General features: G+C 34.9%; 1 protein-coding gene across 1 annotated transcript in view; it reads left to right on the top strand.

The window, feature by feature from the left end:
• Positions 1 to 22,516, top strand: part of HIF1A (hypoxia inducible factor 1, alpha subunit (basic helix-loop-helix transcription factor)) — a 45,831-nt gene extending 23,315 nt beyond the window's left edge. Inside the window, exons 2-15 of the mRNA XM_004681805.1 lie at positions 868 to 1,058; positions 1,470 to 1,615; positions 1,708 to 1,792; positions 5,476 to 5,588; positions 6,172 to 6,374; positions 11,045 to 11,151; positions 12,236 to 12,383; positions 14,327 to 14,547; positions 15,178 to 15,464; positions 17,018 to 17,140; positions 17,258 to 17,676; positions 19,856 to 19,964; positions 20,557 to 20,683; positions 21,192 to 22,516. Coding sequence (XP_004681862.1) covers positions 868 to 1,058; positions 1,470 to 1,615; positions 1,708 to 1,792; positions 5,476 to 5,588; positions 6,172 to 6,374; positions 11,045 to 11,151; positions 12,236 to 12,383; positions 14,327 to 14,547; positions 15,178 to 15,464; positions 17,018 to 17,140; positions 17,258 to 17,676; positions 19,856 to 19,964; positions 20,557 to 20,683; positions 21,192 to 21,343 — 2,431 coding nt within the window. The 3' untranslated portion in view covers positions 21,344 to 22,516. The remainder of the gene's footprint in view (positions 1 to 867; positions 1,059 to 1,469; positions 1,616 to 1,707; positions 1,793 to 5,475; positions 5,589 to 6,171; positions 6,375 to 11,044; positions 11,152 to 12,235; positions 12,384 to 14,326; positions 14,548 to 15,177; positions 15,465 to 17,017; positions 17,141 to 17,257; positions 17,677 to 19,855; positions 19,965 to 20,556; positions 20,684 to 21,191) is intronic.
• Positions 22,517 to 27,986: the final 5,470 nt, after the last annotated feature.

Below are 27,986 nucleotides of genomic sequence, written 5' to 3'. Positions count from 1 at the left end.
ATCTCTAAGCAGTAGTAGCTTTTTAAACCTTCTAATATAAATTCATATGGCTAATGGTCAGTTTTGCTGATATGGTAGAGAAGAGAGTGGGAAAATACTAGAGTCAAAAGAAATGAGTCAAAAATCAGTTTTACTGTAGTGTTTAACAACTCCTGTTTTTAAGTTATTTTGGACACTAGGGTCTCTAGATGTTATGTTGACACCGTTTTTTAATTACTATGAAGATGCAGCCTTAGATATACAGACCTTTAAGATTTTGGCTAAACAAAAATAACCTCTTCAATTGACATGCCATGGAATAATAATAAAAAAAAAACGATTTGGACAGATTTGAAGCTTCATTTTGGATTTCTTATGAGAATTCCTTATGTCTGTAGTAATTTAAAAAAACGTGTTTAGTTGTTTTTTATGAAAATGCATTCATGTAGTAGACAGAATTCAATTAAAGTATGTGTCATTTTTAAAAAGATTTATTTGTTTATACATAACAAAAACTGGAGTACAGGCCAAAGGTATAGAGTGGTTAGAGAATTCACCAGAGACAGAGTGAGGAACAGAATAGGTGGAAGGTGGATTGACTGAAATACAATGCTGAGGGGAGTAGCAGGTGGGACAGGATAATTCTGCTGTGCCATGGGGGTCACCTCCCTCGCTGGGGGATTGAACTAGTGCTGCAGTGTATGCAGATAGCTTCACAGTGCTGCTCTTTAACCAGTTGTGCCACCAGGGAGGCCCTGAGTATGTGTCATTTTCTAATCCTTCTGTGGTAAGCAGAAAAATGTGAAATTAATTTTATTCAAGCAAAGGCAAACTAACTTATGTAAATATTCTGTATCTTTTCTCTCTTTCCTCTTTTTTGTTATATAGGATAAGTTCTGAACGTCGAAAAGAAAAATCTAGAGATGCAGCCAGATCTCGTCGAAGTAAAGAATCTGAAGTTTTTTATGAGCTTGCTCATCAGTTGCCACTTCCTCATAATGTGAGCTCTCATCTTGATAAGGCTTCTGTTATGAGGCTTACCATCAGCTATTTGCGTGTGAGGAAACTTTTGGATGCTGGTGAGTTGTTGTAAAAGGGCAAAATCGTCCTATAAATTAGAATTGAAATAATTAGAAATTATTTTTAGAAGGTGCTCATACTTCTTTAATATGATATACCTGTTTTGAAAACAAATTAAGTCAGGATTTTTTAAGATTCTGGCTTTTTTCCTGCCTGCCTACCTTTTTCCTTTTAACAGCATGGCCTTTTTTCTCTTTTTCAATGGTGCATACTTTAAGTAATGAGAACCATTGAGAAACAGCTGGCAAATCTAATTTTAGTTTTGTTCTCTGGCCTTGATTGTTTCATATTTTAAAAAGAATAACAGGAAAAATATATACAGATAAAGAGATACCATGTAAATTGTAATAACATCTAAAAACTGTTACCTTTAAGTGTTATTCTTTATTTTCCCCCTCTTGTGTTTTAAGGTGATTTGGAAATTGAAGATGAAATGAAGGCACAGATGAATTGCTTTTATTTGAAAGCCTTAGATGGCTTTGTTATGGTTCTCACAGATGATGGTGACATGATTTACATTTCTGATAATGTGAATAAATACATGGGATTAACTCAGGTGAAATATCCACATATCCCTACACAAAAATTTTCTGTATGCTTTTGTGATTTTTACAAAGTAGATCTAATTTTTTGTTCATGTGTTTACAGTTTGAACTAACTGGACACAGCGTGTTTGATTTTACTCATCCTTGTGATCATGAGGAAATGAGAGAAATGCTTACACACAGAAACGGTGAGAAGAATCGTTTGATTTAATGAAACAGATGGTTTTACCTAACCAAATATGGCTAGGAATTTAAAAATTTTGCTAATAACCTAAGGCAATAACATCATTTTACAATTAATAAAATGCCATTCAATACTTTGTTAAATCTTTTCATATTATTCTATTTTTTAAGAAATTTCATAAAATACCGGAATTTTTTTTTTTTTTCAAAGATTTATTCATGCAGAGCTGGGGTACATGCCAGAGATGTGGAGGGTGAGAGGATTTACCAGGGACAGAGTGGGGAGCAGAACTGGCAGATCAATGAAGTATACTGCTGAAGGGAGCAGCAGGCGGGTCAGGAGAGGTCTGTCTCACCATGTGGATCTCCTCCAGGGCAGGCGGGGATCGAAACTCATGCTCATGCGGAAGTGGCTTATGCTTCTTAGTGCAGTGCTTTAACCCGCTGCGCCACCAGGGAGGGCCCAAATATCGGAAATTTTTTAAAGCCTACTTGACCCATAAATAGTTGTGAAAATAAAAAAATAGAGAAAACGATGTTATAAATTAAAATACAGCTTAAAGGCAAGGGGAAGTCATAATATAAATGGCAGGTAGTAGGATTTTAGTTATTAAAGTTGAGATTGAGATGCCAGTTTAAGGTCAAGCTTTCTTTAGACCCAAGAAAAAGAAAATTTATTTACCAGAGTTTTAAGATCATCTGCTTATTTGACTTCTCAGAATTTTCAAGATCATCTGTGACAATTACAAAGTATTAGATTTAGAAAGTATTAACATTATGGATGCCCCAACATTACTAATACTGATAAGACTGCTAACTCTCCAGAATGCATTGTTAAAAATGATCAAATATTCTAAGGTTTTGGAAGAGTTCCTTTTGAATTATAAAAATTTAACACTTAAAGTCTTTCCACTCTTTAACCTTTTTAAATGATATATTGCTCATAATCTAACCTTCCACTCTAAAATGTCTAAAAGTCACCACATTGAATGCTTGTCATCTTGCTCTGCACTTGTTCTTTGTAGGTATCCAACTTAATTATATAAATCTGTATGCTTCTATTAAACAATATCAGGTTTAGAGTACTTTTTTTTTTTTAAATCTCATTTATAGTAACAGTTAACCTCTATTGGGTGATCACTCTGTGCCAGGACAGAGTTCTCTGCATTTTATGTGCTTTATTTCCCAAAACTCTGTGAAGTTCCTGTTACTGTTTCTGTTTTACTAAGGAAAGGGAGGCACAGAGTTACTGAGTAACTTGCCCAAGAATACTTGGTTAGTAAATGGCATAGTGTGGGTTAAGCTCTGGTAGACTAGGCCAGAGTCCACAATTGTTAGTACTTTAGAACTCTTTCCATGTTTTCAATTCTTACTATACTTAACTCCATTTTCACCTTGTCAAAGTGGTGTTTTTACTGTGAACTGGGAAAGCAAATGCATACTTTCTAACGTGTATAAAGAGTAAGTACACTCTAAGCAAAGGTCTAACTGAATTGTCGATGAGTTTAACATGAATTCTAGTGTCTAGACTTGGAGGTTTATATTGTCTGGTAAGTGCTTTTCCTGGGCTAGACTATTAATAAGTGGATGACCATTAGGAAATCTTGATTTGGTTCAGTAACAGTGTTAATGCATTATTCTAATTCATAGTGTTCTTAATATAGCTTAACAGTATGTTTTTAGTCAAATGATTTTTAAAGCACATGAACATTTTCTTAATGCAATTAATGAATTTTTTAAGATTTCATTGGGAAACAAAAGTGCACATATTCACTTTGAGACAAAAAAGAGCTGCTGCAATATATTACATTTTTACACAATGAGAGCCATTATGTATTTACACAATGTTGTACATTATTTCATTTAAATTCTAAGAAAGATGACTTAAAAATATATTCAATTATTATAAAATATGACTTATATTTTTGGATATAAAATTAAGTTCTTTTTAAAAGAATTTTCTATTAGGAAAATGCCAGTACTTTTCTGTTACCTTGGATTTTAAGTTTACCTTCATGCCTCAATTAAAAGACTTTGGGTTTCAGCACTCCCTGGTGGCGCAGCGGGTTAAAGCACTGCACTAAGAAGCTTAAACCACTTCCACATGAGTTCGATTCCCGCCTGCCCTGGAGGAGATCCACATGGCGGAGATCCACATGGCGTGGCAGACCTCTCCTGACCCGCCTGCTGCTCCCCTCAACAGTGTACCTCGGTGATCTGCCTGTTCTGCTCCCCACTCTGTCCCTGGTGAATCCTCTCACCCTCCACATCTCTGGCCTGTACCCTAGCTCTACCCCATTCTGTATGAATAAATATATAAATCTTAAAAAAAAAAAAAAAAAAGACTTTGGGTTTCTAAAGTTTAGCTGAATTCAGTCTTAAGTTGTAATGAAGCACTGGAAATACTCCAGAGTTTACAGGTGGATTTCTGCTGTCACCACTATCACCACACCCCCCACCAAAAATATCCCTATACTATCATCAGGAGCAGTATGGTTTTTGAGACATCTTTTAAAAATTGCCTTCTCGGGAGGGCAAATTCATTTCTTACATAAGTAAGCCAAATAATTTGTATCAACACCAAGATTACCCCAAGAGTTCCCTATTTTAATTATCAAATAAGAGAATGAAGCAGAACTCATCATCTTCCTCCAACAGTTCAGTATTTGACCTTACCATCATATATCTTTTCTATTTGAAATTTACTAGTTTTGTCATTGTACTAGCCATAACGTTTCTAGCTGACTTAAAATTTTCTTGGTTGCATCAATTTTCAGATTTTTACGAATTCTCTGTCTTTACCACCCATTCATTGCTGCTACTGCTCAGTCCTGCATTATCACCATTGTATTCTTATTCTAACAAATGATAGACTATTTTTGCTAGATTAAGGTTTCTGATTATTTCCCAACTCAGAGGTTTTTTTAGAGTGTTCAAGTTGTATTAAGGGTCTATTCATTTCAGCATCCAAAGCCCTCCATAGACCTAACTTTACCTTTCTAACTTTGTCTCATTAGTCTTCTGCAAGTACTTCATATTACAGCCAAACTCAACTATATAGTATTTCCCCAACATGTACTGTTGTGACTATCTCTGTGCTTATTCTTTTTTTTTTTCTGGCAGTAATTCCCGTCTAACTTGTCTCTACTCATTGAAATTCTAATGTCTTTCTATGAAGCACTTCCTGATTTTTCTCTTGACTAGAAATTTATTTTAAGTCTTGCTCACTCCTCTGCATTGCATTGTCATTGGCTTTACTATGGCTACTAATTTCTTTTACTTTATCAAGACAAATAGTGTGACTTACTCAACTTTGTATTGCCTACAATATGTAGTATAGTTTCTGAGCAATAAATGAATATTTTCATATTTATTTTGAATCATATTGATCAATGAAGATAAGAAGTAAAGTTTTGGGCCCTCCCTGGTGGCACAGTGGGTTAAGGCACAGCTCTATAAAGGTAGCTGCAGCGGCTTCAGCACGAGTTTGATCCCAGGCCAGGGAGGTGACCCACATGGCGCTGCAGACCTCTCTTGTCTAGACACTGCTCCCCTCAGCAGTGTATTTGTGAATCACTGTGTTCATGCTGCTGAGACTTTTAATTGAATAAGATAAGTATGCATATCTTACTATGACAGACTTGAATAGATAGTTAATATTTTAAATTTTATTTCATGCTTTCATTAGGACCTGTGAAAAAGGGTAAAGAACAAAATACACAGCGAAGCTTTTTTCTCAGAATGAAATGTACCCTAACTAGCAGGGGAAGAACTATGAACATAAAGTCAGCAACATGGAAGGTAAGTGAAAATGATTCGTGAGTGATGATACCTTTGCTTTATAGATAAATTCATATATCTTGACAGTGTGATGGAAAATTATGGTAGTTCTTGGCATTTACGGAATTAATATCCAAAATTTGAGGCACAAACTAAAATATGTGAGTTGAACAGTAATTATAGTTCCTGAGGGTGGTATCCTAAGTGAGGACTTTGATGATTTTTCGAAAATAGAGTTAATCTACAAATGGTCATAAATTTTTTTAAAACTTACATGCCAGGGTCTTCCTGGTGGTGTAGGAATTAGTCTCAAATCTATCAAGCTATCACTGTGGCCTGAACTTGGTTCCTCCAGGGAACTAACCCACTTGGCTCAGCAGACCACTCCTGTCTCACCCATTGCTCTCCTCAGCAGAGTATTTCATTAGATCTACCTGTTCTGCTCCTGCACCTCTGGCCTGTACCCCAGTTCTTGTGTGCCTCAATAAACTAAAATAAATCTTCAAAAGGAAAAAATTTCTTATTCCAGACTCAGCTACTTATCTATATTTTGCTTTCCTAGTGTGTATTTTTTTAAAAACTGCTTTGTTTTCTTCCTGCACAGGTTCTTCACTGCACAGGCCATATTCATGTGTACGACACCAACAGTAACCAGTCTCAGTGTGGATATAAGAAACCACCTATGACGTGCTTGGTGCTGATTTGTGAACCCATTCCTCATCCATCAAATATTGAAATTCCTTTAGATAGCAAGACTTTCCTCAGTCGTCACAGCCTGGATATGAAATTTTCTTACTGTGATGAAAGGTAAATTAGATATAAAATATTACTTGAAATTTTTAATAGGTCCATAGCATTTTCTGCTGTTCACTATAGTAAGAATTATGTATGTTCTCTCCCACTAAATTCAGTAGGTTCATACATCAGAAATATTGACTCAGTAGGTTAATTCTGACATTGATTGAATACTTAATGTAGTGTGAATATTTGAACTATTTAGTATGAATACCAAGAGCTGTGCAAAAATTATTAGGAAGAAGTACTTTTTCTTTAGGGGCTCTAATTTACTTAAAGAGAGAATAAATATAGCTCTGTATAATTTGAGAAAGGATTGGTTACTTTGGTTAAGGGCTACTAGAAAACAAAGTCTAGTTATCTCTTTACCCTACATATTTTCTTTAAGTAGTTTTTATTGCCATCTTCCAAATTTATATTGGTAACTCTGTATAATTGCTAATTTAATACTTTTATCTGGATAGTCTTCAGTATCATAAACTAAATATGTAATGAAACTATACCACTGTGGTCCAAAATGACTACTTTAAAACTGCTTTTCCTCTTGTAACACCTATCGTGCTTGATATATCACTATTAATGTGATTCTAGCAAAACTTGCCTTCACTGTATTTTACCCTCATTATCTATACTCCGTTGAAAATCTTACAGATTTGCTATCTATGTACAAATTTTGATCCTTTCCATGCTTTGCTACATGACTCATTTTTACCTTTGGCTTGAACTGTTGCTGTAATCTCTGGACAGAGATTTATGATGTGGGCCCTGCCCATTTCTCCAATTAATCAGGAACAGGGGATGCCTCCTAATGTGGTTCATAACACCCAATAGCCAGAGAGTTCCACGTATTTATTGTCTTGATTTCTTTCCACTCTGTGTGTGTTTATACTCTGCAATGACCTTTCTTCAACTGATAACACATACTTTTAAGAACCATCTACCATATCTGCTCCTTTGTGAAACTTACCCTGTTCAAGAAACTACCATATTCCTTGTACATACTTCTGGTCATAGTATTTATGCTATTGCAGTTGCTTGCTTGTCTTTTTTTTTTTTTTTTTTGCCTTAAGACTATAACAGTAGCTAAGGGCATATATTGTAGCCTGATTACCAAATCCTGACTTAACTCCCTCTATCCAGCTATCTTATAGATCCACTAATGGATCTTCAACATACTAGTTTTAAGCACTAGCCATAATATAATAGATAAGAATTCACTACCCTATTAGACAAGGGTATGCGACAAAATACTGACCTTGGATTCACATAATCTTGGCTTGTACTTCTGGCTCTTGTACTATGACTATAGTCTCAGAATGTAACTGTTCTAAGTCTCATGTTCCGTATCTGTAAAATGAGGGTCAGGAAACTATAGTGAGAATTAAAGGAGTTTGTTGAATACCTAATGAACATGGTAAGTACTTTATCACTGGTGTCAGCTTTCAGAAAAATGAAGATAGGAAAGCTAAGAAGTATTTCATGTCATATTCATGTGAATGTATGATAGAACAGAGTTGCCTATACTTTTTTGAGGAATTTTTTATTTTTTTGAACTAAAGTATAGGAGTAGGCTGGATTAAAGTGATGGAGTTAGAGGTGCTCTCCTTGGTGGTGCAACGGGTTAAAGCACAGCACTGTGAATATCTCCGAAGTCACTGCAGCATGAGTTTGATCCCCGGCCAGGGAACTGACCCACATGGCACTGCAGACCTCTCCTGGCCTGCCCGCTGTTCCCCTCAGCAGTGTATTTTAGTTGATCTGCTATTCTGTCCCCCACTATGTCACTGGTGCATCCTCTCACCCTCCGTACCTCTGTCCTGTACCCCAGTTCTGTAAGCATGGATAGATTAATCTTTTTTATTTTTTAAATATTTATTCATACAGAACTGGGGTACAGGCCAAAAGATAAGGAAGGTGAGAGGATTCACCAGAGACAGAATGGGGTGCAGAACAGGCAGATCGATGAAGTACACTGCTGAGGGGAGCAGCGAGCAGGGCAGGAGAGGTCTACCTTGCCATGTGGATCTCCTCCAGGTCAGGAAGGGATCGAACTCATACGGAAGTGGCTTAAGCTTCTTTGTGCTGTGCTTTAACCCGTTGCACCAACAGGGAGGGCCGGATAGATTAATCTTTTTTTTTTTTAAAGATTTATTTATTTGCACATACAGAACTGGGGTACAGGCCAGAGGCTCAGGGGCGGTGAGGGGCTTCACCAGAGACAGAGTGGGGAGCAGAACAGGCAGATCAACGAAGTACACTGCTGAGGGGAGCAGCGGGCGGGTCAGGAGAGGTCTGCCGCGCCATGTGGTCACCTCCGGGGCAGGCGGGAATCGAACTCAGGCTGAAGTGGCTTTAGCTTCTCAGTGCTGCGCTTTAACCTGCTGCGCCACCAGGGAGGGCCATAGATTAATCTTTAAAAAAAAAAAAGTGATGGAATTAGAATGAGAGACAAAAATGATGTTTTTCTTTAGGTTATCTGAAAAAATAGCAAAATTGCCATGACAGAAGAGTAAAAACAGCTTAGCTTTAGAGATCAACTATGAAAGGGTTTTGAATTTGACCAGGAGATTTGTTTTCTGGTTAGAACTTTTCTGGGACCTTCTCTTATCTGTATCCCTTAAGAACCAAGATACAGAAAAAATTTTGCCCAGTTATAAGAAAATCATCTCGTATCCAGAATACCTTTATAAATTGCTGTTATTTACTCTACTGTTTTCCACTTAATAGTTATTGAACACATTTGAGTTTCTACTGTTTGCGGTATGGTAACACACAGTAAATGAAATAGAAATAAAAAGCAGCTCCCGTCCTCAAAGACACTTAACAGTAGTGGTGTGCTACATAGTTGTTTCAGATCACATATTTCCTGATCTGATAAAAACACTTTTGATCAGATTTTCTGGATCATTCCTTTCCTTTTGAGTATAAAATACAAACTATGTAATTCTCTAAGTTAACTTTGCCTTCCTCAAATATAAGTAAATATGACCTTTTAGGAAAACACAGTTTATAGTCTGATGTCTTCCATCTATTATTGCTAATGATACCTCAGCTCAAATTGAGAAGCATTGATTGATATCAAATCTTCTTTATGATATAGAAAACCCTCATTAATATGGCCCTTCTGCCTACTTCTTTAGCTTCATCTCATCTGCTCGCACGGACTACATCAGAGTATTTATTGCTGTACAGTGTTGAACTTTTTCTCATCTCTATCTTTGCTTGTAATGTACCTTCTTTCTGAAATGGTTATATTCTCTTTTACTCCCTTCTGGACTCAGTTTCTAAGTTTCTTGTAAGAAGCTATCCCTTACCCTGTCATTCTTCACCCTGTGTTTCCTCTGATTTCTCCAGTAGATTTTCATCACTGCACTTACAACACATTATTTCAGTCTGATGCTGACCAAGTTAGCTATTTGTTGAGTTTTGTCTTTACATTTTCATTCCTAGAACAAAAGCAGGCATACATAAGCACATGAAAATTTAAATAATTAAAGAAAATTAATTCTAGTGGACTTCTGTAAAACCAGTTGAATTACCTTTAGAGGCTGGTTATTAATGTTTCCTTTGTAATGCTGCCACCTAGTGCTGGTGTGTTTAGGGATAGCCCTTTTTAATATTCTGGATTTGGGTTTGGCTTGGTTTAGGTTTCGGTCTTTTACAAATTACCTTTGTATTTATTTTAGAATAAATTATGAAGATCTTGCTTTAAGGTATGACAACACAAACAATATTGCTTCCATACATTTCTTAGGAAAAGCAAATCTTTCCCATGTACTTACTGTATATAGTTTTTGGGGGGTGGGGTGGAGTGTAGTGTAGTGTATATTATATAACTGCTTATTACTTCAGTTATGTAGTGTTTTGAAATATAAATTGCAAAATAAAAGCTTAACTCAAGTTTTGCTTCCCACAAAGGAAGAGAATATTTCTATTTAGTATGGTACTAAGAAGATAGCTTTCTTTTCCACATGAAATTGGATTCATTTCAGATTGTGTTACAAAGAGTAAAAGATGGTATTTGTTCTAAGGGAACTGCTGGGTACTAGGTGTAACTGGATTACTTTACAATTAATTTACTTGGTATCATAGTTTTCTTGTACATGAACTCCTATAATTTGATATAATTTCAAAACTTAAGTACAGTAACATCTTCTAAAACCAACATAGTTATTTCTTCAGTTCCTGTTTAGTGTGGATACTCTCTGGTTGATGATTCTAAAGTTTTGTTTTAAGATATTGATTTTCCCTCAAAGTATAGCCTTGCCTTAGGGCATTGTTATATAAAGAATTGATTTTATGATAAATGTAACATTAGGGATTTACTATGTATTTTAAATACCAATGATTACTTTTATAACTTAGTAAATCTAGTAGTTCTTCTCTATTTATATCCTGTGCTATTACCAAAAGTATATACAGTAAGGTGTTGTAAGAGCAGGTAACAGATTGGGCAATGGGGATAAAAAGGCCAGAAGCAGGATGGACCCAGATGACTTAAAGATATACATGGTGTTGCATTTAGTAACTAGAAGTACTTAACGGTAAAAAAAAGTTCAGTGTAGCTGAAAAAAAGGCATTATTTATTTTTGAAAATGCACTTGTCTATAAAGTAATACATGTCATTTACTTATAGAAGTAGAATTTTTCACCAGTGTCTTCTTTCATGTTTTACTTAACAGAATTACTGAATTGATGGGATATGAGCCAGAAGAACTTTTGGGCCGCTCAATTTATGAATATTATCATGCTTTGGACTCTGATCATCTGACCAAAACTCATCATGATAGTAAGTACAGTGAAATAACTCAAACATATACTAATTATTTAACTCTTGCAATTTCTTTACTGTTTGGTTGTGTATATCTGACTTGATTAAAATAACTAGTCTTCTTAGACTTGAATTTATCTTAATAGAACTTTTTATATGGACTCTTGACCATTATCTCTGCAATACCATTAAATAGAATTAATAATACATGAAGCTTTATTGGCATTTTAAATACAAAGACTGAAAAAATCATAGAACATTACATTTTAGAATTCATACTTAAGCAATTAAAACAGTGGTTGGCGGTAAGAAACGCAATTGGTTGGTAGGTAGAAGCCACTCAGAAAACGATTGTTCTGTGAATGTGAAGGGAATTAATCCTCATGTACTAATAGTAATAAGTGTGTTTAACATAAAATATAATTCTGAATTTTACCAAATGAATGTTACTTAAGTATCCCATGGTGAGTAAAATTTTGTAATTTAATCTGCCTGTTAAATCTGTACCTAAACATAACTTCCTAAGGTGACTGGGTATAGTGGTTTGCTTTGAGCTGCAGTGGTGACCCAAGGTGCGCATTCTGGGTTCTAGTTCTCATGATCATATTACTGTTGATATTTATGCAGTACTTTCTCTCCAAAAAAATAACTTAGTTTGCCTAAATTGCCAGAAGGTTTATTTAGGCTATCAGTAAAAAGTGAGATATTCTAGCACAGATATTTGAAGCCTCTTTGGCTCTTTGGAAACCAATAGAAATTTAAAGTACCACTTTCTTGAATGTTCTCTTTATAATTAAGATTATCCTGTAGTTTTTCTGATACTTTCAACATATAAAAAGGAATCTTTGCCACTGTTTCCCTCATTCCTTGCCATCATTTAAAGTCAAGATTAGCAGAACAAGTTTTATTTTGAGAAGTTAGAAGAATGACATGTGTATGTTTTTAGCTGTGCTGGGGCTTTTCCCTTCATTTTAAACAGTTAACAATTGACTCCATTAAAAACAGCATTTCTTTCCTTTTCTAAAACAGTGATAATATTTAGCATCCATTCATTTGAAAATGCAGTTATTTTCTCTACATGACTTTTCCTTTTCATTTCCAGTGTTTACTAAAGGACAAGTCACCACAGGGCAGTACAGGATGCTTGCCAAAAGAGGTGGATATGTCTGGGTTGAAACTCAAGCAACTGTCATATATAACAATAAGAACTCTCAACCACAGTGTATCGTATGTGTAAATTATGTTGTGAGGTAAGCTTGGAAAAACTTTATTTTGGGGAAGCGGTCATAATTTTTTTGGTATATTTTTTATACGTAGAGAAAATTACAGACATTGGCTGAATAGTATTTTAGCTTCACATATCTTTAGAATTATGTTTTTCAGTTTTGTGACCTGGATTTTTGGGCCACATCTTGCACAGTTATTACAATAACTACTGTTCAATAGCTGTCTGCCCCATCTTTTACATCTTTAAAATACCTTGAAAAAAAAAAAATAACCAGATCTCATGGACTAGTTTGTTCTAGACTTACATAATTTCTCAAGGCACCTATATTATATTTGCAGGTAGAATATTGACCTTGGGATAATTAGATTTGTGCCTTAGCTCCATCACTCATCAGCTCCCTGGCTTTGGGAAAGTCTTTTCATTTCTCTGAATTTCATGACAGCAGAAATGACTAGTGGTTCAAATAGATATGTAGTGATAATTCAGCTTAAAATTTTTACAGTAATGATTACATGAAATTCTATGTGAGATTACTATAAAAGGCTATTGTGTGATACAGGACTCATATTAGCTCTTAGCTGATTGGTTTGTGAATATTAATTAATCTGTCATTGTGTAATGTACTTTATGGACTTCTGTCTTCTTTTACCAGTCTGAACTTCCTTGCATGGGTATCTGATTATTTAATTTTCCTTAGAATTGTTCAAAGAGTCCCTTATAATCCTCTTTAAATTCTACTTGCATAGCTTTGCTTCTTACCATTACTTTCCTTACTTTAATGTTTTCATGGTTTTGGCCTTTTTTCTAAAATCTGTGGTCACCTATCTTTAGGAAAACTTTGGTAATTTGTTTTTATTTTTCCCACTTTGTCACCATTTTGTGACTTTCCTATTATATAAGGGTCATCAACTAGCAATATCCTTTCCCCCCCAACACCAGTATGTCTAGGAAATCCTACTTGAACCTAAATTTCAGTTTGTTGATCTCTGTGGTGAAGAAAACCTGATTTTGCCTTGAGCACATTTAAAAAAAATTATTTGCCTATCTGCTTTCACATGGGTTATAAACATTGAGGGCATGGGTTAAGTATTTTAATCATTGTATTCTCAGTTCATTTCACATAGTAAACAGTATGTATTTGTTAATTATGGGGAAAAAATTTTTAAGATTTATTTATGCATACTGAATTGGGGTTCAGGTCAAGAGGTTTAGCGGTGGTGAGAGGATTCACCAGAGACAGAGTGGGGAGCAGAACAGGCAGACTGATGAAATACATTGCAGAGGGGAGCAGCGGATGAGACAGGAGATGTTTACTGCACCTCCCTTGCAGGGGATCGAACTCATGCTAAAGTGGCTTCAGACAGCTTTGTAGTGCTGCTGTGCTTTAACCTATTGCAGCACCGGGGAGGGCCCAAATAAAGGAAATTTTTATTTAAGCCAAACATGAAGGTGGAACTATTGTTCATAAATCTTCAGCTCTATTCTATAGGTGATGTCCCCTTACTGTTTTCCTACTATCAAAGAAAATATGTCCTCTTAGAAATACTTGGTCATTTGTATGTCTTTAGATTCAGGGCCAACTTTAGGTCATGCCTTATATATCGGTGCCAAGAATTCTTTTGTGCCAATTTCATGATATGTGATTGAGCACAAAAATTGTGAAGGTATTGTTTATGTCTTTCAAGTATTTAACTGTTACATTTCTTTGTTACTAGCACTTTGCACAAAGGGATAGCTGACGTTTCTTAAATAGAAATTAGTCAAAATATTTGAATTATCTTGTATTATAGATTTTAATAAGTCATTATTTCATATTAGCATTTTCAACCCTAGTGTCAAGAAATCTTAAAATGTTCCTTGTCAAAAATCAGAAATTTTTTAAGAGATAAAGGCATTCCATAGTCCCTCTCCTTACCACTGAGTCAAGTATTCATTTAAGAATTGCTAATCTCTCTTTTTTGACAGTGGTATTATTCAGCACGACTTGATTTTCTCCCTTCAACAAACAGAATGTATCCTCAAACCAGTTGAATCTTCAGATATGAAAATGACTCAGCTATTCACCAAAGTTGAATCAGAAGATACAAGTAGTCTCTTTGATAAACTGAAGAAAGAACCTGATGCTTTAACTTTGCTGGCCCCAGCTGCTGGAGACACAATCATATCTTTAGATTTTGGCAGCAACGGTGAGTATTGTTTTTGTTAATTGCCTAAACTAAGTCTTGCTATAAGCTTATTTTAGGCTGAATTTTTTACACCAAGATTTTTTTGCTGGGAAGCATTTGACCAATTGTTGCCTTACATATTTTTGTTTTTCACCATGTTCCTAAAAATAGTTATTTAAATATTTTCACCCCTATAATTTCTCAGCATTACTACTTTTACCACATTGTTAGGAATTTTGCTTCAAAATGTCCTTAAGGTATTTTCTCTTTCCACTTTAATTTTTCTCAACTCTGCTATTTCTATGTCCTATCCTGTTTTCTCTAGTTTCACAGTTAAATTATATTAAAGGAGACAAACAGTCACAGTATGATATTAAACATTGAAAGTAAAAATAGTTTTTAACTAGGTTAAATTTTAATGAATAAATGATATGAAGAGGTTGGATTTTCAGGCTTGTATGTCACATAATGTAAAAAGAGCTGTCAATAGTGGGCTGAAAAGCTAACTCAGGACTTAATAGTTATGTCTGTATGTTTTTGGATTAAGGAAAATTTGGTGCCATTTTTGTTTGCATGAAGTAAACAAACCTTTTGTAAAGGGGATATAAAAATCTAGATAATCTTTAAATTGGCTTTTTTCCCCTACTATAGACACAGAAACTGATGACCAACAACTTGAGGAAGTTCCATTGTATAATGATGTAATGCTTCCCTCATCCAATGAAAAATTACAGAATATAAATTTGGCGATGTCTCCATTACCTGCTTCTGAATCTCCAAAGCCACTTCGAAGTAGTGCTGACCCTGCCCTCAATCAGGAAGTTGCATTGAAATTAGAACCAAATCCAGAGTCATTGGAACTTTCTTTTACCATGCCCCAGATTCAGGATCAGCCAGCTAGCCCTTCTGATGGAAGCACTAGACAGAGTTCACCTGAGGTAGGTATCGATATGTAATAAAAATGGACAACTTGCAGACTTTAATATTCAGAAATATATTTATATAATTACTTCAAACTAATTTGAACTACGTCATGTTTTAAAAGTTTATTATGAGCCTAACTTAGACCATAACACATGTTTTACACTCAAAGACTAGAGCATGGGAAGCAACTGGCTTAACGTTAAATCAGAAAGTAAAACTTCTGTTGCTTTATACATCAGTTGTTTCCCACAGGAAACAATGCTATCTGCCTAAAATAGCTCTAATCTTTTCAGTTGTATAATTGTCCAATGACAAAAAGCCAGGCAAGGCTTACATGGGAAGGGACCTTTTAAATTCTTTGCCCACTTTTAGTGCAATTTTTGTCACTTTTCTTGAAATTCTAGATAAATGTGTCATGAAATTGCAAGTTTAATACAGAATGAATAACTTTTTAAAATTCTACCTTGATATCAGTTGTCTTATAAACAAAATCTATGAAAAGATAGGCTGGGCCAAGATTAAAGTTACCATCCTGTAGGTCACTCTTAGAAATCTAGAATGGGGCATCCCTAATGATGAAAGGAGTCGAGGCACAGCACTATGAAGCTATCCACAGTCACTGCAGCACGAGTTTGATCTCCGGGCAGGAAGGTGACCCTCACAGTGCAACAGACCTCTCTTGTCTCACCCACTGCTTCCCTCAGCCGTGTATTTCAGTACATCTGCCTCTTCTGCTCCCCAGTCTGTCTGAGGACTCCAGGATTCTCTATTACCAGTTTCCTTTACTCCACACCTCTGGCCTACACCCACTTGTTGTTGGATGGATGGATGGATGGATGAGAAAGATACAAAGGATAGATAAAATTGTAGACTTTCCCACACAATATTTGCATTTTGTTTTTTATGCTTAGAATACTGTAACTATAGTTACTTTTCTTAGAATTCTTTTTTTTTTTTTTAATGATTTATGTATTTATGCATACAAGAACTGGGTTGTAGGCTAGAGGTGCAGAGGTGCAGGCTCTCTGGCCAGGATCAAACTCATGCTGCAGTGGCTGGAGATAACTTGATAGTGTTAAGACTTTACCCTCTGTATCACCAAGGAGGCTGTTTTCATTAAAATCCTTACTCAGAACGCCTAAACAGTAATACATTCATTATGGTGAATGTAAATAAAAGTACTAATGTCTCTTTTATCCTCCAGAACAGCTGTGAGGTACTTTAGGTAGAACAGCACAGGAGTGTGCCCTCTTAATAATTCCATTACATTCCATATATATGTGGTATAGTTAGTAGATCAATTAAGTAAGAGTTGGATTATTGGATGTTTTTTTATTCTTTAGAATAAGCAGATGAGGACATCTTTTAATTTTATAAATGATGTTATATACAGTCAGAACTATGTATACTGGTATACTGACAGTTATTTACAGGTATAAACTCAAAATAACTTTACCTAGAACAAATAGAGTTTATGTATTCTCTAAGATCTGGTTTGAAATTCTAACAACTAGCAAAACATGGAAGTTTTTTAGTTAAAAGTAAACATACTTCATTTATTTTATAGCCTACCAGTCCCAGTGAATATTGTTTTGATGTCGATAGTGATATGGTCAATGAATTCAAGTTGGAATTGGTAGAGAAACTTTTTGCTGAAGACACAGAAGCAAAGAATCCATTTTCCACTCAGGTATATAAGCTTACTATATTTTGTATTTAATTTTTAGATTAAAGTGACTAAGTTTTACTTGTTTTTCTTTTATAAGGAGTGGCCACTGTAAATATTCATGTATTTGTTCTTTTAAAGGATACTGATTTAGACTTGGAGATGTTAGCTCCCTACATCCCAATGGATGATGACTTCCAGTTACGTTCCTTCGATCAATTGTCACCATTGGAAAGCAGTTCTACAAGTCCTCAGAGTTCAAGCACAGTTACAGCATTCCAGTCTACTCAAATGCAAGAACCTACTATTACTATTACCACTGCCGCCACTGATGAATTAAAAACATTGACAAAAGATGGTATAGAAGACATTAAAATACTGATTACATCTCCATCTTCTACCCATGTTACTAAAGAAACTACTAATGCCACATCACCACCATATAGTGATACTCGAAGTCGATCCGCTTCACCAGACAGAGCGGGAAAAGGAGTCATAGAACAGACAGAAAAATCTCATCCGAGAAGCCCCAATGTGTTGTCTGTCACTTTGAGTCAAAGGTATTTATGTGTAACATCAAAGTTATAGTTTTTATTGTTGAAAAAAAAATGTGTGATGAGAAATTATAGCAAGTTTTCTAGTGTAAATATAATTTATGAAATGAGAGTGACATAAATTCTGAACTTAAAGCAAACACTCCAAAAACTGCTTGTAATTTAGCTTGTTATGTTTTTCAGAATAATCATTACCTTCTACCTAAATGTAGGAGGCAAAGGGCTTTTATAATGCTTTGAAAAATAAAACACCACCAGTAAGTTTATAAATGTTTAAAAGTCAGCCCAGTTCTTCACAGTTGTTTAAATCAGACTAGTTAACTCACTGTTTATGTCCCTTGGAGCTTTCGTCCGTTCCATTTTAAGGGTATTTCCGATGTTCATTACAGATTGAGCTTTAATCTTCAATCCTTAATATTCAGTACATACTTAGAAGCTTTATTTTTAAATTTCATGTGGTTACTAGTGTTACAGTTGCCTTTATTTTTCATTACATAGTTATAGAATATTAGCTATGTTCTTAGCTAATAGATCAATAGCTACAAAAGGAATCTAAGCACATTTTATGACATTCCTGCTGAATTCATTGGAACAGACATCTGACCACTAATTTTTAGATCATAATTTTTGTAATGGCATTTGGCATTTTAAATCTAAAGCTATAATTAGAGATAAACACACTTCAGGTGGTCATTGTATTTATGTGTGGAGAATAGGAGTGATTCCTTCTCTACTGTTGGTGCCTACTCTAAGCCCAGATACTCTTATCATCTAGAAATGGCACTGCAATAGCCAAAGTTTATGACTTTGTTTCTCCTGCCCTGCATTACTACTTTGACCTAGAATTCTGGGAGAGGCCTTTTTACTGAGCTAAGAAAATGACTTTATGCTTTAGATTAACAAAGAAGTGTTTCATATTACATTTAAATTACTATGTAACCAAATGACTTTAGACTCAGCTCCAAGGGCAATGACATGTCCAATACAATTGAATGGTACTCACACTTAACTCAGTACCTAACTCATTGGAGTACTTGCTCAATAAATGGTTACTAGATGGACAGATGAATTAATATAGTAAAATAAACAGCAATGACCTATAATTTACAGTTCACTATTAGCTGCAGAGGACCATTGGCTATAAAACTTTTTGAACAGCTGTCCCCTTGTATGTATCAGAACAAAAATCACTAAGCTAAATCACTTTAGCTTTTTTTTTTTTTTAGTTCTAAAAAGCAATAAATAGCATTCACTAGACACTTTAAAAGATATTAACTTTTCAGTATTTTATGTAGACTCTTCCCTCCCTACCTCCCCAGGTAATGATTTATAAAATCAAAATGCAACACTAAGCCAGAAGATTTACCTACAGCTTTAAAGCAAAGATAAACCATTAAAAGTATTACTACTAAGATACAATATTTATATACTAGACCGAGTTACATTTTATAAACATAATATACTTGTTATATTATAAAATTTAAAACCTATCTATATGTTTGAGGTTTATAGAATTTTTAATACAAAACAAAAACTATATGTAGAAGAACAGTTCAAAAATATATATCACCAATATGGCATTTAAGCTATATTGAGTAGAGCAAGTATCAGCCATGATTATGTACAGAGGTTGGTAGTTGGAAAGATAAGGTAGCTATAACAAAATTATACCTTAATTTCAAACAGCTGTGTACTATTTAATATTAATTTTAGATGCAGGATAGATCAAGTTTCATAGCCATGTCAATATTGATAGTAAAATGGGAAGCTCACGGAGAGAGTATTTTCCATATCTGCAACAGTTAGCAATAGAATTTTGAACAGGTTACCTAAGAGGCCTCAACTGGACATTAAGTAATGAAATACTTTACAAACTGAAAATGCTGTGCAAATATGAAATGAATCTTGTATTACAGTAGTTCCAAGAACATCTGTATATTATTGATGTAAGTAGAATGAAAGATCAATAATTATTTGATTTTGAGCCATAAAAACATCAATTTTATTTTATAAAACTAGGAAATTTTCTGTTTTAAAAATTAACCTTTGGATTTTAAGCTGATAAATCTTAGGAAAGGTCTCATTATATTCCTTAATGCTAGAAAATAGGAATTGTTTTTGAATGTTAGTTTTAAGAGCTAGCTTTTTTTTTAAAGTAATGATAACTATACTTTTTTTTTTTTAGAACTGCCGTTGCTGAGGAAGAACTAAATCCAAAGATACTAGCTTTGCAAAATGCTCAGAGAAAGCGAAAAATAGAAAATGATGGTTCACTTTTCCAAGCAGTAGGAATTGTAAGTGTGAAAGTATGTTTATGCTTCAGGGTAGCTAATGTGCAATTTCCGAGTTATATATATTTACACATATTTGTACACACACACATGCACACAAACACACAAAATTCCTTGCGTCCTCCAATTACTAGTTAGGTTTTTTAGAAGTTACATGTTGGTTTTTTAATTTATACATACAATTTATTATAAATATATTTATTTAATATGTAAAAATCTAAACAATACATATATATCTTGAGTAACAAGTGAAGTTCTTCCCTTCCTTAATACATACCTAGTATTATTGCAAGTCTCTTTCTCTTTGCTTTGATTTACCTTATTAACATAACTATGGTGTTTTGGGGTTAAGTTAATGCTGTTTTAATTCATACTGATATATTCAGGCAAAGCTAGATTAATTGAAAAGCACTTACAGATACATTAGCCATGAATATTAACTAATTTGATCATTGCAATAGTAAGAATGAATTTAAAATAACATAGAGCAGTATTTTACTAAAGAAAACTGTTAACTTTTTGTTGCTACACCAATTTTAATTCATAATTTAAGAACATTCACCATGTAAATTGAAATAACTTTAACTGTTTTTAGGGAACATTATTACAGCAGCCAGATGATCGTGCAGCTACTACATCACTTTCTTGGAAACGCGTAAAAGGATGCAAATCTAGTGAGCAGAGTGGAGTGGAGCAAAAGACAATTATTTTAATACCCTCTGGTTAGTTTATTCTTTCTTTCCTTGTACATCACAAAGACAACTAAAATATAGCAAACTTTTATTTAGGAGCTTTACTCCAAATGAAAGAGTGACTCAGGTTTCTTAGCAAGGTTAGAGATCTTTTTTATCTAATGTATAATGGGAACAGAACTTATATTTTTAGTAGAACTTATATTTTTAGTAATTAATTTTGATATATCTATGGTTATGTGCTACCTATCTTGAATAGAGGCTGAAATTGGTAAATTTTTATGCCTTTTCCCAAATTTGTCAATGGTTTTGCCTTTACTATATCCTGTTTAATATATAAACACTTGTGATTTAGCAATAGTAGCACTTACTGCATTTGTTTACATAGCTGTGGTTTTGCACATAGCTGTAAACCCTTCTAGAGTTTGCCTTATTTTCCATAATAACTAGCACATCATAGGTATTTAAATGTTATGTAGGTATTTAATAATATTTATTGCCTGGAGGAATGAACACTTGACATTTCTTTGTTTTTCAGATTTAGCATGTAGACTGCTGGGGCAATCAATGGATGAGAGTGGATTACCACAGCTGACCAGTTATGATTGTGAAGTTAATGCTCCTGTACAAGGCAGCAGAAACCTACTGCAGGGTGAAGAGTTACTCAGAGCTTTGGATCAAGTTAACTGAGCTTTTTCATAATCTCATTCCTTATTTTGGACACTGGTGGCTCATTACCTAAAGCAGTCTATTTATATTTTCTATATCTAATTTTAGAAGCCTGGCTACAATACTGCACAAACTTGGTTAGTTCAACTTTGATCCCCTTTGTACTTAATTTACATTAGTGTTCTTTTTAAGTATGTTCTTTAATGCCAGATCATAGACACCACATTTTCACAGTTCTTTGGTATTTAAACCATCGCAATGCAATAGCATCATTTTAAAAATGCACCTTTTATTTATTTATTTTGGGCTAGGGAATTTTTCCATTATCAGATTATTTTTAATAAAATGCCAATATAATTTTTTAAAGAAGGTGGTAACCTATCATCATGATCAGTTTGAAAAATTTTTACTCAGTTTTTCATATTTTACGTAAACAATAATGATTTGCCAGCAGTACATGGTAGCCACAATTGCACAATATATTTTCTTAAAAAATACCAGCAGTTACTCATGCAATATATTCTGCATTTATAAAACTAGTTTTTAAGAGAAATTTTTTTTGGCGTATGAAATTGTTAAACCTGGAACATGACATTGTTAATCATATAATAATGATTCTTATATGCTTGTATGGTTTTTATTTAAATGGGTAAAGCCATTTACATTGATATAGAAAGATATATCTGGAAGGTATGTGGCATTTATTTGGATAAATTCTCAATTCAGAGAAACAATCTGATGTTCTGTAGTCACTTTGCCAGCTCAAAAACAAAAAACAAACAAAAAAAAACCCTATCTGTAGTTGTGGAAGTTTATGCTAATATTGTGTAATTGATATTAAACCTAAATGTTCTGCCCACCCTGTTGGTATAAAAATATTTTGAGCAGATTGTGAACATGAAAAAAAAAATCATGCTTTGTTAGCAGAATTGCCTAGTATGTTAATTTGCTCAAAATTTGATTATTTGGTTTTATGCACTTTGTCGCTATTAACATCCTTATGTTTTCATATAGATTTCAATAATTGAGTAATTTTTAGAAGCATTATTTTAGAAATATATAGTTGTCACAGTAAACATCTTGTTTTTTCTATGTGCATTGTACAAATTTTTCATTCCTTTTGCTTTTTGTGGTTGGATCTAACACTAACTGTATTGTTTTGTTATATCAAATAAACATCTTCTGTGGACCAGGTCCCCTTTGATCAGCTTAAAGTATTTGCTTCAATACCTTCATCTCATGAAATCATTGACTGACAATTTAAATATTTTATCTGATTGCCATCACCTTAATGTATTATATATTAATGTGTCCCTAAATGTAATGTGTAGTGACAGAAACATAATGTACCACTATAAAAAAGTATGCTTTTAGAAAGGAAATTTGTCATTTATAAATTTATGAGCCAATTAGGTAAAACAAAATTTTAATGTTTCATATGAATGGGATGAATGAAGCAAATCCTGAACATTATAATTATGTAATGTTACAAGGGCTTAGAAATCCCTCTAAAGATTTTTAGATTTTCCCATTCATAGATAAGAATTTTAGATAAAAACTTTTAATATACTATAAAGGCAGTAGTACCTGTTTTAATAATACTGTATATCAAAAAATTAATTTCCTCTTGTATTTTTTAATGAAATAGTTGTATTTCTAATCATAAAAATAATATTTTTTTTAAAAATCAGACATCACATGACAATAAAAGATGAAAAACAAAAAACTCACTATGAATTCATATACTTAAAGAGAGAAGCAGGTCATTTTTATGGGCAGTTACATAGATAGTACCAGAATCTTAGATGCAGTAGCCTAAGGTCACAGCAACAAAATATTCTGAATAAAATGAACTAAACCACAGACCTTAGATGGTTGTTTTTAATCTTAAGAGTGAAGAAATTTTTATTACAAGTACACAAAAATTTGCTAACAAATTTTTACAGTTCTAGACTCAATCCTTGCAAGATACGGGGGCTACATGTATACCACATATACTAAGATCTAAAATGTTTCTGCAATTAATTACAGCTTAAATACTAGATTAAGTACTAGAGGTGGTGTTTTAGAATAATGGTAGTTGCTTATTACTTCACAGTTTGACATGTCAAGATTTCTGCTTATGTTGGTTAGTAAACTATCTTGTAGAAAACTAGTTTATAGTTTTCAAATACTAGTACATGGTCAGATTAGGAGTCTTAGCAATATGATCTGTGAGAGCAATGATTGAGAGAGGAAAGCCTCTTCAGTCAGAAGAGCAGGAAGTAAACAAGCACTTACCTCTTGGCCTTTCAGAGAACAAACTCCCCTGGAGTGTGGAAGCTGTTCAAAATAGCAGAACCAGCTCCTCCCAGTGTTGTGCCCTTTCTCTATCACCATTACCAATTTCTCAATGCCTTTTTCCAAGAAGTATGACCCTTACTAGCTATAGTTCTCTAATAGTTTTTCTTCCCTTTGCATGCCTATACTTTCTCATTCTCTATTGCTGCTGAATGAATGACCATAGTAGTATTTTCACATCGGAAGAAAGTATTGGAATTTAGTGCTGTGTGTGTTTTCCTAAGCCTTAGTTAGTATTTGGAGCTACAGAGAAGCTACAACTATGTACAATGGCCCTTAATACCTATCAAGTAATTAAGGTAAACTTCATACCTTCAAGTGCTGTATACAGCCCTTTGGGCCAAGCATACATGTATTTCATAACATTAAGAAAAAAAGCAACTATAATTTAGTATTTTTATATCACTTTGTAGATGAGAAAACTGAGAATTGGCCTAACGTTCAGTGTCAAACTGACCACTGGTAGCTTCACAGGCTTGGTGCAAACTACCTGTCCTGCTGCCAATCTCATAGGACTTACCTTTTCCTCAGTGTTAACTGTTTAAGCATCAAACAGGAGAAATCACCTAGGGTATGTGGGAACTGAAAGTGTCCTTTAAAGTAAATGAAATACAAGACATTGAGGGAAGGTTGTAAAAACGGGATGGCAAGACAAAGGAAATGATTATAACTTGGTGTTTTGTAATGCTATTTAGGGAGTCTGAACTAGAGATTTCAAGTCTGGTAATGGAAGCATTACCTCACATTACCTTCACGTGTAAATGAGATGGTGTATGAAACATACATTAATAAACCAGGAATGGTGAGCTCCAGAGCTTTTTAACTTAATGACAAAATCAGGTTTTTTGTTAAAGTATATATAACCTCACAATTACCATTCTAAATCTTAATTTCCCCATACAACCTCTCAAGTCTCTAAATTACATTAAAGTTGAACTTAAAAAAGTTACTCGTTTTGAAGAAACTTGAAATTAAATTTTTAGCAGCAATGGTAAAAAGTTGAAAAATAATAGTTTTCACAATAGGGTTTTTTTTTTTAAACCTTTGCAAACATTGTTAGCTGTTTGCAACAAAAACGTAAAAATAAATCTTACGCTCGGTTTTCAAAGTCTGCCACTAATTGTGTTCATATTTCATCCGTTAAATAGCCCTGAACCTACTGTCCCAGGTCATTTCACAGAGAATAAGTGCAATCTGTAGAATCTGGTAAAAAATAGTTTCCCTTGTAAAATAAAAGCTACACCTTACCATAAATCCTCCAATCGGCCCTTCTGGAGATGTTGTGTTTACACCTTTCAAAAGCTTTGGATGTAATTTTTATTCTTACCTGTAGTAGAAGGTTTTATCCAAGATGCTGCCCAGACACCCGATCTCCTTGTATTACTTAATTTCCTTGTTTTGTCCCCCTTCCGGGATGGAAAGAAAAACAGGTGCCTGAGAGCCGCAGTGGTCATACCCTCTGCGGAGAGAGAAAAATCCCAGGGATACTAAAGGAATCCAGCACTCCTTCGGTGCCTGGTGCTGCCGGTAATACATTCTAAGGATGCGAAACACTAGCGGCCCGGAAAAGCTTCCCCAAGCCCCTCCTGCCGTGTTTCGGACCACGCCCCGGTACGTGATCGGGCGCAGCACCGCTGCGGGTCCGCCCTCCGCCGCTGGGCTCCCGGCTCCTGGCCGCTGCGGGGCGCCGCGCCTGGCGGGCTTGATAGCTGTTCTCCGCTGCCGCCTACGTGTGAGAGTGCAAGTGGGAGGCGAGGCCACGCCTGCCTTTGGATGGGCCTGGAGGGTGTGCCAGGGCTCAGCACTGCCCTTTGTCTTAGTGATGCTCAATTCTGACATCTGGTCTTTCCGCAAACTTTTTTAGATGGAATGGGGGTAGATGTTGGGAGAATGAAACAGCTCCCTGGGAGCACTAGCGCTGTCTCCCAAGTTCCTAGAATGTAATTGGCAGTGTATGCTGTGCTTTGTAGAATTGAAAAATATCTCCGATCTCCTAACAAGTTGGACCGTGGTTAACTATGTAAGTTTTTAAAAATTAGTCTTCATCTACTGATCTAGTTAAATATATATGTACAAATATATATAATATATGTATTCCCTGTAAGTCTCCCAAAGACTTAGTTTATTTTAAAGAGTGCGCTTTGATATACTTAAATGAAACAATCTACCCCGACTGGTTTGGTATTTTTCTTTTTTTTAATATGTAGTATACTTACACCTGTTAAGGTCAGCTATTGAGAGTTCTTTGAGAGAAGATAATCATTTTGGACAGAGGGTGAGTTTATGGAATGTGGAAAAGCTTAAGCCTTAAACTTAATCTGTTATTAGCATGTTGTGATTGTACAGTTTGATGTAAAGTACAAAACCAGGTATTACTTAGAATAAATAACCTCATATCTCCATATCCACAGGTGACTACATTTTACACTTAAAAAAATTGTCTCCTTTTGAAAAATCTATTGTTTATTTTTTCAAATTAAATTTCCTGTTAAGTTACCTTTTTTTTTAAGTTCTAATAAAAACTAACCTGTAGCTGCAATCATTTTGTGTGTTTGTGTTTAATTAGAAAGTGCTATCTGTCCTTCAAATGGCTCCTCCTTTTACATATCCTGCTCAGTAAATGGGACCACCCAGTCTCCAAAACTACAGGGTTCCTGGAACCTGGTCTTCACTTGATACCTTCCTGATCCTGAGTTTATTGCAGGAACCCTAGAATCTGGTCCTTGATTGTTACCTTCCTCTTGTTGCCAATCACCAGTGAGAAACAGATTCTCCATCCTGCTTGACTGCTATTCTGCCCTGGTGGATGGCTATAAAACCAGGATCATTACCACTTTCATGCCAAGAGTATGCTTTGGGTCAGTTGCCCGATTTTTTGCTTGAATCCTTGATGTGTCTCTGAATTCCTTTTCTTATATCAATAGAACCAGAGAAGAACTCATCAAATTCAGAGCTCTAGAGGTCACTTGCCATTCACACCCTTACCTACCACATCCTGTCTAGTATGGTTCTTAAATTTTCATGCTGGAAATTTTTTAACATGTTAAAAAGTAAAGACAACACTATGATGATGACAAAGTGCTTTTGCAGTTTGGTTTCCCTGGGAAATAGTTGGAGATAAAAGGGTGATTTGTCAGGAAGTGATTTAAGGAACAATATATGGGAAGGGTAGAAGCAGCTACACAGGGACCTCTAGACGTGGGATAGGCCTTGAGAGTTAAGTTACAGGGAATGATGGGGTGTTTATACTCCTATACCATACAGTCATCTGGAGCTACCCACACAAAAAGACATGCCTTTTAGTGAGGTTGATGTCTTCAGCCTAGAAATTCCCCAAGAACACTGACAACTGAGGACCACCATCCTGGAAATCTTTCATTCCTGGGATACGGGGACATCTTATCACAGCATCAAACACAATACTAGCACTTACCATCATGTTAACAGCTTTTTCATCTACACCTTTACACATCCACCACCATAATGTTGAAGCAAATTCCAGATAGCATATAAATTCATTTGCAGATAATTCAGTTTATAGCTCTTAAACTTTTTACAGAACCACAATGCTATTATCACACCTAAACAATAATGATTTAGTATCATTGAATTTGTGACTCAATAGCTATTGCTTATCCCCCTTTTCTATATGTACACTAATACTGTCTGTCTCATCAGTTCTTGCCTCAGTGTCTTCTGCCCCAGTGTGTCCCATCCCCACCACATTGTACTGTTGCAAAACTGACCTTTCTAAAGCGATGGTTTTGTTAGATATATAGACAATATAGAGACTGCTTTTAAAATTAAAAAAGCAAAAACAAAACAGGTCCCTAAATGGGAGACATTTGGCCCCCCCATTCAGACTTACTATCTAATCTCATTGTAGTTTCAACCTCCTTCAAAAAGTGTAACCCTAAGCGAATAAACCTGGATTTTCCTAATCAACACCAGTGAGGTAGCAGTATCTTGAGGGAAGGTGGCTTACGTGCAATATGTTTTTCCTTTTTGTCAAATGCTGTCTTCAACCTTTGCCTATCCCTTTTAGTTATCGAGATGGAATGCTGCTCAATTCATGAATAGATTAATTAGACCAAAGTCAGATATCTAAATTCATAAATTTTGTTTAACAATGCTAAAAAAGCTGCTAGATTTTACACTCTCGGCAAAGACATGTTGGGTTAGTGGTGGACGATCTTTACAACAGCTTCTCAAGCGTGGTGGTAGAAGACTGCCAGGGTTACGAGAGTCACGCGTTAAGTACCATCCATATTAGGTGGGCAGAACCTGTAAGAGAATGAAGCCACTCCATTTCCTAGTAAACCCT

The sequence above is a fragment of the Condylura cristata genome, unplaced genomic scaffold (genome assembly GCF_000260355.1).
Source record: "Condylura cristata isolate star-nosed mole 26May11 unplaced genomic scaffold, ConCri1.0 scaffold00013, whole genome shotgun sequence".
In the NCBI taxonomy this organism is placed as follows: domain Eukaryota; kingdom Metazoa; phylum Chordata; class Mammalia; order Eulipotyphla; family Talpidae; genus Condylura; species Condylura cristata.
The sequence above is the reverse complement of the archived record's forward strand: the minus strand, read 5'-3'. Positions and strand labels throughout refer to the sequence as shown.